The sequence below is a fragment of the Mus pahari genome, chromosome 3 (genome assembly GCF_900095145.1).
Source record: "Mus pahari chromosome 3, PAHARI_EIJ_v1.1, whole genome shotgun sequence".
NCBI classification, from domain to species: domain Eukaryota; kingdom Metazoa; phylum Chordata; class Mammalia; order Rodentia; family Muridae; genus Mus; species Mus pahari.
In genome coordinates, this window is record NC_034592.1 from 113837503 (window position 1) to 113851513 (window position 14011).

Below are 14011 nucleotides of genomic sequence, written 5' to 3' on the forward strand. Positions count from 1 at the left end.
TTTCCTTCTAACACGAGAGGAATGGGGACAGTGGGGCAGGTTGGTGAAAGCACATGGCTGTGGAAAAGGGTCAGAGACCAAGCTCACCAGGCAGCACAGCCGCAACCCCTCTTTAAAAACTCTTTGTGCAGCAGCCAGACTGCCAGGCCAAAGCAGCCGAGCTCTTAATCCAGAGCGTCCACTGAAAACTTTGCAGTAACTCTGCAGGAAATGAACTGGCCTGTGTCCCCCCCCCCCNCCCTGTTCCCTTTTCTAAGGCTGCTAGCTCAAAGTTTAGTTTTTAAAAAGAGCTTGGTGAAGATAAAGGGAGCTATAATAACTCATTGCTTATTAATCAATTGCACTTAAGATCTATGCTATTGATCCCCAGCCAGAAGTCAGGGACTCCCAGACTAGAGCTCAACAGGAGGGCCTTGTCACCACCATATTTTGGAGCTGGGAGTGAAGCATATGGGCCTGAGTTTCACAAGCTTTTCTTAATACAAGATTTCTTACCCAATGGGACTTGTAATTTGGTTCATTCAGCTTCCAATTTTTTTCCCCTAACACACGTATATTTTACTGACAAGTTCTTGATTACTACTGGGCTATTTGCCCAAAGAGCGCTGTGTCACCAGGCACACGGACCCATATGCTCCATTTTACCTCTCCTCTGTGTCAGGGCCCTTTCTCAAAAATCCCTCTACATTACAGAACACTATGCTGGTTTTACTATGTGCCTCTTCTAAGGCATGCAAAAGGTACATGGAACTCAGAAAAACGTTTACAGTCCAGCAGCAGAGGCACTGGAATCCTAGCAGACGTCATCACCTAGGACCTTATTCCTCACACTAATGAGCAAGGTCAGTCTTGGGAATGTAAGTAAGTTTGCCTTTGCTGTTCGTCCGACCTAAATCAAAACCACTGGAGGGGGAATTCTAATTTGGATATCAGAATTTTTCAAATTCCTGGTCCTTGGGAACCAAGTAAACAAATTCAGGGCCAGGGGCAGTTTTGGGAGGTTTTCTGAAATGTATTAGCAGGAGGTGGGGAGGCTGGGTGCTAGAGACCAACAGCCCCCAAATGGTTAGACCCTGGGTCCAAGCTAGTTATAGGATAGCCACCTCAACCAGGAGGTGGGGCACTCCAGGGCTCGAGCAGCAGGCCTGCTCGTCTCCCTAAATTAGAGAACCAAGTGATGCCACAGAGGAACTCAAGGATCAACCTCCCCGAGGTGCTGCGATTAGTGAAGGAGCCTTGCATTTCAAGAAAGCATCGTTTCTTACTTCCATTCATCCCACAGAAGTGCTCTCATCTAGAAGGCATTGTGGATCTCTGCCTGGCCACTGCTTAGGGAACCAGGGTCCTTCTAAATACCAGCAGCTACGCCAAAGGCTTCTCCTCGGCCTTACATGGTATCCATCGGTCTAATGGAGTCTTTTACCAGACACCCAGAGCTGCTGGTTCACAGGGCAGTGCTAGCTAGCTGCTCATCCTGTGCCCACCCTCACTGTGGTCCACACAATGCTTTCATGGTGCAGAGAGGAGAGAGAACAAAGACAACATGTACTACACTGGCAAGCACAGGCCAGGGAGGACAGAGACAGCCCCTTCAGGAGGGGCCTCCAGGAAAGCTGGACACCCATTCATTCATTCATCTCTGGTGGGCACGGGCCCAGCTTTCTCTAGGGCTTCGGCTTCTGCTCAAAGAGGTCCCTGTATTCCTGCTGCTCCAGCTCGCGGTTGTACCTCTCGATCTCCCGATTGGCCTCTTCCACATAATCATTCATGAACTGGTCCATGACTGGCACCTGGTTAAGGAGGTGAGTTGTAAACCTGGAGGACAAGAAGGGCAGCTTATCCTAGGGGATCTTGTGGGCAGGTGTGGCGTAGGAAACCAAAGCATCTGCCACAATGCCACAATGAGGGCAGCAGGTCCTCAAGTCCTACACCCAAGCCTTTGGGTTTTATTAGTACACTGAAGCTCGTAGCCCCGAGTTGCGCCCTGTCCATCTCTTCACACATGGACTGCTCTCACATGCCATCTTCAATTTGTTCGTCGTGACCCTGTTGTTACCAGTGCTGCTTACAAACCACACTTCACTGAGTAAACATTGCAGCAAAGGGCAGATTTAACACCAACATGGAATGCGAGCCTGTGGGGTTTGTCCCTGCCAGGCCCCAGGACTGCAGACCCTGCTTGCTCCTAGGGCATAGCTGTGGTGGTCCTAGCACACCCCCACCCTTGTTTTCCAGGAGATGCTTGTATCTCCCAGATCTTCACACTACAACCAAACTGTTTTCAAGGATACGTGGGTGAAAATCAGTCTTGTCCCCAAAGAAGTTAACAAACTGGGTGCCATTGTAAAAGTAGCCCGCAGGTAGGGGGTCCAAGTGACGTTTCACCTGTTGGAAAAGAATCCTGCTGCATCATCTGACAACTTGTTATCATTTCATTTATCCAGTCATTCAAAACAGACAACTAGTGCTGGGCGTGGTGGCCACACCTTTAATCCCAGCACCCTGCAGGTAGAGGGATATGCATGTTTAGGAGTTTGAGGCTAGCCTGGTCTACATAGTGAGTTCCAGGTCTGCTAACTGCGTAGGTAGCTCAGAAGCTAAGTACTAGCTGCTCTTTCAGAAACCCAGGGTTAATTCCAAGCACACCCGCGACCTGTAACTCAGTCTCAGGGGTCTGAGCCTTTTCTGGCCTCTTCAGGCACCAAGCATACTGCACAGACATTGGGACTAGTGACAGCCCATGATGGGGCTCTGGCTGTGGCTTTTGGTCTTTTGTCCCAAGACCCTTGATAAAAGGCCTCCAAGGGCATGTGGGCTTGGGAAAGGAGCTTAGAAGTCAGTCTGCCATTAGAAATGTTCACCCAGAAAAGCTCATCTTGGCTTCAGCATCCCATAGCTTTCCCATGAACAGCTCTAACTATACAGCTTTCTTCTGGGCCTCAGCTGACTTCTGTGAGGTTCATCTTAAGCAGAGATCTTGTAATACTATTTACAGATCTTTTCCACTTTATCCACAGGTCTCAGCAGCTGTGGCTACTCCACTTACTGAAGCTGCAAGATTAGGCTCCTTGACCACTCTCCCCTCCCCCCTTGTCTCCAGAGGGAAGAAAGACTGCCAGGACACCCTACAAATAGGCCCTTACTCTGGGAACCCAAGACAGCAGAACAAGTCTAGCACAAGCTATGGAGGGGACGCTAGGGCAGGGCACTCACATGGATGTTCTTGATCTCTTGCTGGGTCAGCATGCCCCTGGTTTTCAGAGCTTTCCTCTGAGGCCTCTATGCAGACAGAGAGAAAACAGACATTTCAACAGAACTGATGGAGCACAAGGGTAGCTGAAGGCTCTAAAGAGATTGGGGCCAGTTACATCTCAAAGATCCCAGAGGAGGGGAGAGTGCATGAACTGGCTTTCGTGGACATGCTATTTGGCTTTTCTATTCCTGAGGAAACGACTTTCCACCAGAGTTCTGCAAGACTGCCAGGACCAAATGGTAGCCAAGCCCAGTGCTTTACAAATAGGCACAATCCTGCCTCTTGGCAGATTCTCATGCAAAACTCACAGCAATGACAGATAATGCACAAAAGCAGCCTGCATTTCCACAGTCTATAACAGTTAAGACCTTCTCCAAAACGGAGTGGTGACACACACCTGTAATCCAAGGTTGAAACGAGAGGACTAAAAATGTGAAGGCAGTCTAGTCTACACAGTAAAATTCAGCCCAACCACTGCAGCCCACACACCTGGCCTCCTAAAACAGGAGCAAAGGTGGCAGAACTTATCCATGCGAGACAGCTCACAGCTCCTAAAAGATGGTCACCAATGTATAAAAGATCTAGGACCCAGCAACCCTATTCCTGGAGTTCCACGATGAGCCAGACCTCCAAGACTCTCTGTGCCAGGGGGCTGAGCACCACAGCTTCTAGAGAATCTGTGTGTAAAAAAATAGACAGTACTAGGGCTGCAGAGATGGCTCAGCAGTGAAGAGCACTGGCTGCTCTTCCAGAGGACCTGGATTTGATTTCCAGTGCAAAAGTGATAGACATACATGCAGGCAAAGCACCTGTACATATAAAACAACGAAAACTGCTCTGAGTTTGAGACTAGCCTGGTCTACAGAGCAAGTTCCAGGACAGCCAGAACTGCACAGAAAAACTGTCTTAGAAACAAAACAAAACAAAACAAATGACAAAAAACCCAAACTGGGTGAGGTGGTGCATGCCTTTTCGCCTAGTACCAGGGAAGCAGAGGCAGCTGTGAGTCTCTAGAGTTTGAGGCTAGCCTGGTCTACAGTGAGTTCCATGAGAGCCAAGGCAGAGAGACCTTGTTCAGAAAAACAAAACAAAACAAAAGCCCCCCCCATCCAAATACAGGACTGCCATGTCTGCCTGGAGTTTGCCCCCAAAGGCTTCTTCTAATCCCAACTGTCCCTAAGAGTGTTGGCTGAGTCTTGATGTATAGACTGGGGGTGTCAGAGGGGAAGGGTGAGGTTCCCTAGGGTGTGCTGGTCACACCCAGGCTCAGCAGTGTAGATTTTGCAAGTCACCTGCTTAGCTGACTGTCGAAGCCAGTCTTTGAGGCTGTCCTCCTTCAGGGAGCAGCCAATGAACACAAGGTAGCATTCTGGCTGCCCATTGTCTTGAGGGGTGCTTCTTGAGTTGGGGGGTGGTGTGGGTCCCTCCAAAACTGGCACAATGGTCAGGGAGTTGGTTAAAGTGTTGTGGCAGACCTCCATGGTCTTTTCAGAATCTGCACAGAGAACATATTTGTCCCTGAGACCAAATACCAAAAGAATGTTCCATAGGAACAGTGTTGACAGGTTGACAGATTCCTAAGAACTGGCAAGATGGAAAGGATGGGGTACAAGTTTATGTGATCAGATCCACTGTTACCTAGACAGAGGAACCTAAGAGGAAGAAAAGGCCAGGTAGGCAAGAGGAGAAGCTGGACCATTCCCCATGGCATCTGCATTGACAATGACACTCAGGGGAGTGGCAGCCTCTCCTCAGGACTGGAAGGAGGGCTAGAGGAGGGCTGGAAGGAGGCCATGGGTGGCTCAAGGGATGGGGTGCAGTTCTTCAGAATGTGGGAGCTGGAGATGTGAGTGAAGTAACTCAAGAGCAGAGGGCAGATTCTCCACTGTGGGAAGACAGGACTAGAGCAGGAGGTCCTGGAGCAGAGCAACACCAGAAGACAAAAGACACCATGAGCTGTGAGTGTCCACACTACCAGTATTCACCCCATTTACCTGAAAATTTCACTTTGCCAAGGATGTGATAGATATTTCCAGAGAAGGGACTGGGCTTGATGGAAGACTGAATTGCTGGAGGAGGAAAAGGACAGGGGTGTCAGCTACTTGGAAGCAGAGGTCAAGCCTAGGACAACATAGCTGGAAAGGTCAGGGCCAAAGGAAGGGCTCAGGGTTCAGAGCTGCTACTTCCATCCCGCCCACTCAAGGCCCTGCCACTATTCCCACGGAACGACCAAAGTGTGGCCATGCACAATTGGAAACGGGCACTGAGCTCGTCAGACACCCAGCCTGCTTTTGGAGAAAACACCAAGGACACTGACTAAAATGAGGCCACAGGGAAGGGACAGCTTCCATCTGGGGTGACATGGGGAAAGGACAGCTTCTATCTGGGGTGAACCCTGTCATAGCTCACCTTTGCACTTGCTCACAAAGCGCGATTTCTCCAGGGGACGATCAAACCACACACAGATCTGAACCATTAGTGGAAAGACGGATCCAGCATCAAATTTACCTTCAAACCTTAAAACAGTTTTGAATATGTAAGGACAAGCATTTTTTTGTTTTTTTGTTTTTTTGTTTTTTGTTTTTTCGAGACAGGGTTTCTCTGTGTAGCCCTGGCTGTCCTGGACCTCACTCTGTAGACCAGGCTGGCCTCGAACTCAGGAATCCGCCTGCCTCTGCCTCCCAAGTGCTGGGATTAAAGGCATATGCCACCACTGCCCAGCAAGGACAAGCATTTTTAAATTTTATTTTATTTATTTATTATTATTATTATTATTTTTGGTTTTTCGAGACAGGGTTTCTCTGTATAGCCCTGGCTGTCCTGGTACTCACTTTGTAGACCAGGCTAGCCTCGAACTCAGAAATCCGCCTGCCTCTGCCTCCCAAGTGCTGGGATTAAAGGTGTGCGCCACCACCACCCGGCTTAAATTTTATTTTTAATTTGTCAGACTTATGTATATACACAGTAAGTTGTAGTCCCTTTAGCTCCCATCTCATAGGCTCAGTGACTGGGGTTTTAGTGTCTATATGCTCCCTTTGGATGAGCAAGGGGGCCATCCATTCTGTAAGATCTGATCTGCTCTCCTCACTAGTACACTATTATGCTTACGAGACATTCTCTCTCTCTCTCTCTCTCTCTCTCTCTCTCTCTCTGTCTCTCTCTCTCTGTCTCTATCTCTCTCTGTCTCTCTCTCTCTGTGTCTCTCTTTCTGTCTCTCTCCCCCCTCCCTCTCTCTTCCCTCCCTCTGTGAACTAGAGTCTTCTCTATTTCAGGTTAGCCTCACATTTGTTATGTTACTAAGGATGAGCTGAAACTTAGCAGGTCTTCTCCTCCATGCAGGGATTAAAACCACAAGGCACACACCTAGTTTATATGATGCTCTGTGCTTTTGTTGTTGTTGTTGCTGTTTTTTGTCTGTGCTGGGATTAAAGGTGTGTGTGTGTGTGCTGGCCTAGTGTCCCATCAACTAAGCTATTTCCCAGTCACACCAAACTGTTGGAACACTTTTTCATTTGTTTGTTTGTTTGTTTTGTTTTGTTTTTGGGGGGGACAGGGTTTCTCTGTGTAGCTCTGGCTGTCCTGGAACTCGTTCTGTAGACTAGGCTGGCCTTGAACTCACAAGAGATCCTCTTGTCTTTGCCTCTGAAGCTCTGAAGCGCTGGGGCTAAAGGCCTGTGCCCCCACCCAGCTGAAACACTTTCTGAGTGTCTGTCTCTGTTTCGCTGTGAGACTGGGAAGCACAGCAGCCCTGGAGCGTGATGTTCCTGAGAACTCAGGTCTACACTCTCTGGATTAGCAGTGGTTTCCTAAAGTCCTTCCTAACAGAGCAGGCGTCACCCCNCCCCGCCCCGCCCCACCCCGCCCCAACCTGCCCTGCCCTGCCCCACTTTGGACTGGAGATTCACCTGCTTCAGCTTCCAAAACATCTAGGATTACTTTCAGTGCCCCAAGCCATGCCCACCTCACTGTGGACAGCTTAGGACAGACAGAGTTCTCTAGAAGGAACTGGGAGACAGGACACAAATGCCTGTTCCCTCAGTTTCCAGCTCAGTAGTCACACTACTTGTCAGACCCAGTAAGAAGGGGCCAGCCTTCTAGGAACTAGAGTCGGCTATGTCAGCTTGATCTCACTTGCTACTAACCAAGGACCAGGTGAAACTTCTGGCCTTGAACTCCCAGATCCACCCACCTATGCCTCTCTGCATTACAGGTGTGTCTACCACACCCAGCTTACTTTTTTTTTCTTTTTAAAACATTATATATATATATATAGCTGTCTTCAGACACACCAGAAGAGGGCATCAGATCTTATTACACATGGTTGTGAGCCACAATGTGGTTGCTGGGAATTGAACTCAGGACCTCTGGAAGAGCAGTCAGTGCTCTTAACCGCTGAAGATAGCTATAGTGTACTTAGATATAATAATAAATAAATCTTAGGCCGGAGCGAGTGGGGCTGACCGGAGTGAGCAACCTCCATTCCCAACAACCACATGAAGACTCACAGCCATCAGGACAGCGACAGTGTGCCCGTATACATAAAATAAATAAACCTTTAAGGAAAATAAGGAAGTGTTATATGACCCCAATCAGAGATTTCTTCTAAAAATATGGTTGAAAACTTCTGATTTTTAGATCTCAACCTGAGGTTATTTATATTTTCAGACAGGGTCTTTCTGGCTTAGTCTCTGATATAGTGGGCAAGCAACCAAGGCCAGTTTAACCCCCCCCCCCCGACAGGGTTTCTCTGTGTAAGCCCTGGCTGTCCTGGAACTTGTGCTATGGACCAGCCTGGGATTAAAGGCATGGGCCACCACTATTCCGCTTAAAAACCATTTTGTCTTGTTTTACAGCATAGTGCAATCAGTTTTTAAATTCACATAAATGACTGGTGGTAGAGGAGCTGTGTCTGAACAAAGTGTCTGGGGGAAGTAAGGATGGCAAAGATCTATAAAATACCAGAGTTTAATTCTCGCCAAGTTTTAACAATGTCTTCTACTAAACCTTTGTGTCCATTGTATTCAGGGACAAATGCAGTGAGGGCTCAATAAAACAGGCTCTGGGTGGGAGAGATGGCTCACTATGGAAGGTGCTTGCCATACCAACATCAGAATCCACATTTAAATCACCAGCACTAACGTAGACCACACGTGTTGACGTGTGCTTGTAACCTCAGTGCTGGGATGCGACCGGGCGTGCGTGCGTGCGTGCGTGCGTGCGTGTGTGCGTGCGGGAGGAGTGTCCTAAGGGCCTGCTGGCCAGCAACTGTAGCCAAAACAGTGAGCTCCAGGTTTACAGAGACAAGAGACGTTGTCTCAAAATACAGAGAGAAGCCCCTGATGTTGACTACTGGTCTCTACGTGCTCAGGCACAGACAAGTGCACTTGCACGCACACACTTACGTTTGTTCAATATACAGAAACAGAGAGAGAGAGCGGGGAAGGAGGGAGGATAGGTTTAGAGCTAGATACGGTGGCTCAAGCCTTAAACTGAAACAAGAGGAATGCCTACAGTATATACTGAGATCCTACCTCAAACACACACACACACACACACACACACACACACACACACACACACACACACACCTCAAAAAGCTTGGCATAGTGGACCAAGCCTGCAATCCCAGTACTTGATAGCTGAAAGCAGGAGAGAGCATGAAAGGTAGCGAGTTCAAGACTAGCCTAGGGAATGGTAGGCTGTCTTCCAAGTGCGCTCTGGCCTCAGATAACCTGTTGGAACCCAGCTCTTTAAGTTACTAGTCGTTCCTTGGATACATCAGTGAACTTGTTGCTGCTTCTGTTATCTCATCTATAAAATGTGAACAATAATGGCATTTATTATATATTATGCTGATAGGAGAATAAAGAAGTAAAGAAAGACTGGTGCCAGGCAGTGGTAGCACATACCTTTAATCCCAGCTCTTGGGAGGCAGAGGCAGGCGAATTTCTGAGTTCGAGGCCAGCCTGGTCTACAGAGTGAGTTTCAAGACAACCAGGGCTACACAGAGAAACCCTGTTCCCCCCTGCTCCCCCCCCCCAAAAAAAGGTCAAGACTGTCAAAGCTCTGAAGCTGCTCTTCAGGGCAGAGATCCCTGCCACTGTAGGAATGCTCTGGTTCTGCACTGCCCAGGGCTGTGGCTACCAGTCATAGGCAGCCAAGATGAACTCTACATTTTGTTTGAGTTTTACTAATGTATATTTACATTACATTCAGCAGCTGTGTGGCTAGACTACAGCAGTCTTAGAATAGTGCGTGCCCCAGGGATAGCTCGGGCGACAGTGGTGAGCAAGACTACGGCAGACTTTAAATGGCTCCTTTCCTCATTCCCCAGAGAGGCTGTGGGCTGTGAGGCAGCTGCAGACAACGGTCCAGAGACCTCCTTAGCAGAAGCCTACCTCTAGATGAGCAGGCTAGAGGACTGACTACTGGGCAGAAGGCTTTTCTACTTTGGGAGTTCAAGTCTTGGTTCCAGGACACGACCAACTACGATACTTGGCGCCTGCAGGATGACCTCCTGAATGTGGGGTACTGGTCCCCTGACAGGGCTGCTGGAGCAGGGCAGCTTACCCCAGTTAACACCTGCGACCCTTGTGAAGCATGTCTGCTAGTCTCATTTCTGATTTCTCGGCTGTAGATGAATAAACCATTTCTTCTTAAAGCTACAATTCAGTAAAGATACTTGCCAGCCTGGGAACAGTAAGTATCGAGAACGTAGCATCTGGGGACTCGAAAAACTATTTTCTGAGAGAATCAGCTCAATGTCTTCATTCCTTTAAAAACACAGAGAAGGCACAGGTTACTCAGGATTGTGTCAGTGCTAACCTGTTTTCTCCTCCCACATGCATGTTTTTTTTCCTGACACAGGAAAATTAGCTGTAAGCACCACAGTTCACATCTTCTTTTTTTTTTTTTTTTTCCAAGACAGGGTTTCTCTGTGTAGCCCTGGCCGTCCTGGAACTCACTCTGTGGACCAGGCTGGCCTCGAACTCAGAAATCCACCTGCCTCTGCCTCCTGAGTTCTGGGATTAAAGGCTTGCACCACCACACCCGGCTCCACAGTTCACTTCTAAATACTTCAATACACATCCTCTTCTTGTAGGCAGAGGCAGGCAAATCTCTGTGAGTTTGAAGACAGCTTGGTTCCACATACATAGTGAGTTTCAGACCAGCTAGGATACATGGAGATCCTGTCTCACAACAAACAAAACAAAATGAATCAAAAACTACCAAAAAACAAAATAAATAGGATACGTTCTCTTACAGGACTACAATATACTATTATACCTGAGGAATTTAGTTCTATAATCAGCAGTAGTAAATGTAGAATTTCAGGCCCTTTCCCTAACTCACTGAATCAAAGCAATTTTTATTTTTTGATACAAGGTCTCCTGAAGCCCAGGCTGGCCTTGAACTCACTAAGTAGCTGAGGATGACCTGATCCCCCGCCTCTCCTTTTTCACGTGCTGAGACTGCAGTCATGGAGCACCACACCTGGTCCGTGTGGTGATGGGGATCAGTACCAGGTGGTGGGGTCTTCACTAGCTCACGACAGAGAGGCACAGGACAGCAGAATGCCCCATTACTGCTTCTGTGGTTTAATCATTCCGTCAACACAGTGCTTGCCAGAGCCCAAGAATGTAAGGTGGGGGCTGGAGAGCTGGCTCGGAGCATGTGTTATACCTACAAGGACATGAGTTTGACTCAAGGCTCTCCTGGTGGCTCACAACCATCTATAATTTTTGTTCCAGGGGATTTCAAGCCCTTGTCTGACCTTCCCAGGCACCAAGCAAGCATGTGGTACATACACTGAGTCACATCTCCAGCCAGCCATCTTATGTTTAGGGTGTTGCTTGGTAGCAAGCATGCCCCACTTCACTCAGCCTTTTACAGGGGTGCCGAGGTCTAACCTGAGGTCCTGCCGAGGGCTAACCTGAGGTTCTCATGCTTGTGTGACAAGTGCTTTACTGACTGAGGCATTTCCCTGGATACCAAAACTGTTTTCTTTTAAATTTATTTTTGTGGGTTCATACTTGAAGTTGACCTCTGTCTTCCATACCAAGGCCTACAGAGGCGTACCTCCCAAATGCTGCTTAAGGTGTGTGCACATGTGTGGCCACGGTAGGTGTGTGGACAGCTGAGGGAGGCACTTCTCTCTGTAATGTCAATTCTAGGGACCAAACTCAGACTGCTGTGCTTGGTGGCAAGTGCTGTTACCTGCTAAGTCATCTTGCCTGCTAAGGCCGGTTTTTGTTTTTAAGATAGGTTCTTAGTATGTAGCCCAGGCTGGTTTGAACTTGAACTCATCTTGGCTTCTCAAATGCTGGGGATTGAGTTGAGGAATGTACACTGTGCCCAACATACATACATATATACATATACATACACATATACATATATATATGTATGTATGTATATATATACACACACATATACATATATGTGTACATTTGTATGTATACATGTATATATGTTATATTTTTATACATAAGGTTCTTAGATGGTTTAAAAAACTGATACTATATAAAATAACTCTATCCCTTTGAGTTTGCCAATGGAGAAAATCAAATTTCTATATAACAAGTGCCTTTTCTCTTTTACAAATTCTCTATCACTAGTTTACGGTTTGGACCGAGACCATGAAGCAAAGCGGTCATTTATCCATGTTCTCCAGGTCGCTTCTCTCACACCTCAATGCATGAGTCATCAGAGACAGTCCTGGTTTCTAGTCTTCAACGACCGAGTGACTCTGACAAAGCAAGATATCTAAACAATTATAGCATGGTGATGAGCGGGCTCCTTGGTGACTTTAACATTAGAGGTTTTTTAGCATTAGAAGTACTGTATCATAGAAGAGTGTAGTGGTGCTTGATTTTAATTCACAGCCTAGTAAGCAGAAGCAGGTAAGTCTCTCTGAGTTCCAAGTCAGCCAGGGCTTTATCAACAAACAAAACAAGCACTTTGCAGGGCTGGAGAGCAGTTAAGAGCACTGGCTGTTCTTCCAGAGTGCCCAGGTTTAATTCCTAGCACCCACATGGTAGCTCACAATCATCAGTAACTTCAGTTCCAGAGTATCTGACCCCCTCTTCTGGCCCCCATGGGCACCAGGCATGCATGCAGTGCACAGACACACATAGAGGCAAGACACCTACATACATTAAAAAATAATAACACTGTTTCTTTTATGTGTGCAGGTGTGCACCAGCACGCATGTGAAAGTAAGAGGACACTGCACTGGCATGCTCTTTCCTTCCATCATGTGTGTCTGAGATTTAGTAGGAAGACCCTGTGAGCCAGTGAGGTGCTGGGCACTAGAGTGAAGTCTGTACAAGTTTACCTTGTGACAATCCCATTTTCGGCAAGAATGAAGGCTGCGGTAGGATTGGAAGCCCTGATGAGGGTCTGCAGCTGAACAAGGAGAGGGTGCCTCTGCTCCGTGTGACTGGTAAACACCACGTTACTCACCACACCTGAAGAATAAAACAAAAAGGTATCAGCCTTCAGAACCCTGATTGGATGCAGGCTCATGCAACAGAGTGAGCCTCTGCTCCTTCTACTGACCAGCTTTTCTTGGTCACCTCTGCCCCAACACTGGCAGACCTAGCCACCATGCTTTCTCCCAGTCTAGGAACTGCCACATCGTAAGAGTACATGGGCCTCACCTCTTTGCCGCTTCACTTCTGATTCTCATATACTTTATGTTTGCTTAGCTTTTGTTTTATTTTTGAGCCAGGGTTTCATACTATAGCTTTGGCTGGCCCGGAACTCACTGTGTAGAACAGAATGACCTTTAATTGTGATTTTTCTGCCTCTGCCTCCTGAATGCTGGGATTATAGGTATGTGCCACATGGCTGGCTCTTTGCTGTTTGAGACATGATTTTACTAAGATGCAGCTCGTTTGCCTGGAAATCATTCTGTAGCCCAGGATGGCCGTGGGTACCCGGCGACCCTACATCCTGGGATTATAAACTTGGCCACCAAGTCTAACTGCTGTTCCCTTTTCACACTCTCAAGGATTATTGTGCATGTGCATGTGCATGTGCATGGTAAAAGCTTGCCAGAGCCAGCTCTCTCCTTCTGCTTCATGGATAACAGGAACTGAATTCAGGTTATCAGGTCCTGGTGGAAGCACCTTAACCACTAAGCCATCTCACAGGCCCCCAGACTAATTTAGCCTCTCTTAATTCAGTTTTTTGGTTGTTTCTTGGAGTTCTTGATAAAAGAGCTTTCCCACATCCCTTACATTCAACCTTATCAGAAACTGGTGCCATCTGGTTTCAGCAGCTCAGCCATCTACTTATCACCTACACATTAGGTGCTGACGATTACACTCAGAGTCACACAATTCTGAGATCAGTGTTGACAAAGATATTCATACAATGCCACGCTAAGAAAGGAGCCCATGTAAGGGTTGGTAGAACGGGTAACAATGACATCACTCTACAACTTTTGTAAAAAAATCTAATGTCTACAAAACCATGGAGAATTTAGTAACCAGCAAAGTTATTACCCATTCTAACATAAGTCTACTTTTTCCAAACTCACAATTTCACATAGCTATAAACACAGCTTAGAAAGTTTTCACTGATATAGGCCATTTCTGCTATAAGATAATCTACCTTTTTTGGGGTGGGTGGGTCAGGGCCTCATGTAGCCCAGGATGTCCTAGAACTCACAATGTAACTGAGAATAACCTCTAGGTTCTGATCCGCCTGCCTCCACCTCCTAAATTCTGGGATTTCAGGCATGCATTGTTT

The 14011-nt window shown here is 47.4% G+C and overlaps 1 protein-coding gene across 3 annotated transcripts in view; it reads right to left on the reverse strand.

The window, feature by feature from the left end:
• Nucleotides 1-246: 246 nt before the first annotated feature.
• C3H20orf194 (chromosome 3 C20orf194 homolog) overlaps nt 247-14011 on the reverse strand; it is a 122705-nt gene continuing 108940 nt past the window's right edge. For all 3 annotated transcript variants that reach the window (XM_021192496.2, XM_029536920.1, XM_029536921.1), the window contains exons 30-37: nt 12591-12723; nt 9940-10026; nt 5663-5769; nt 5248-5322; nt 4546-4748; nt 3214-3279; nt 2292-2385; nt 247-1783 (exon numbers count right to left, since the gene is read on the reverse strand). In XM_021192496.2, the coding sequence (XP_021048155.1) occupies nt 1665-1783; nt 2292-2385; nt 3214-3279; nt 4546-4748; nt 5248-5322; nt 5663-5769; nt 9940-10026; nt 12591-12723 (884 nt within the window). In that variant the 3' untranslated portion in view covers nt 247-1664. The remainder of the gene's footprint in view (nt 1784-2291; nt 2386-3213; nt 3280-4545; nt 4749-5247; nt 5323-5662; nt 5770-9939; nt 10027-12590; nt 12724-14011) is intronic.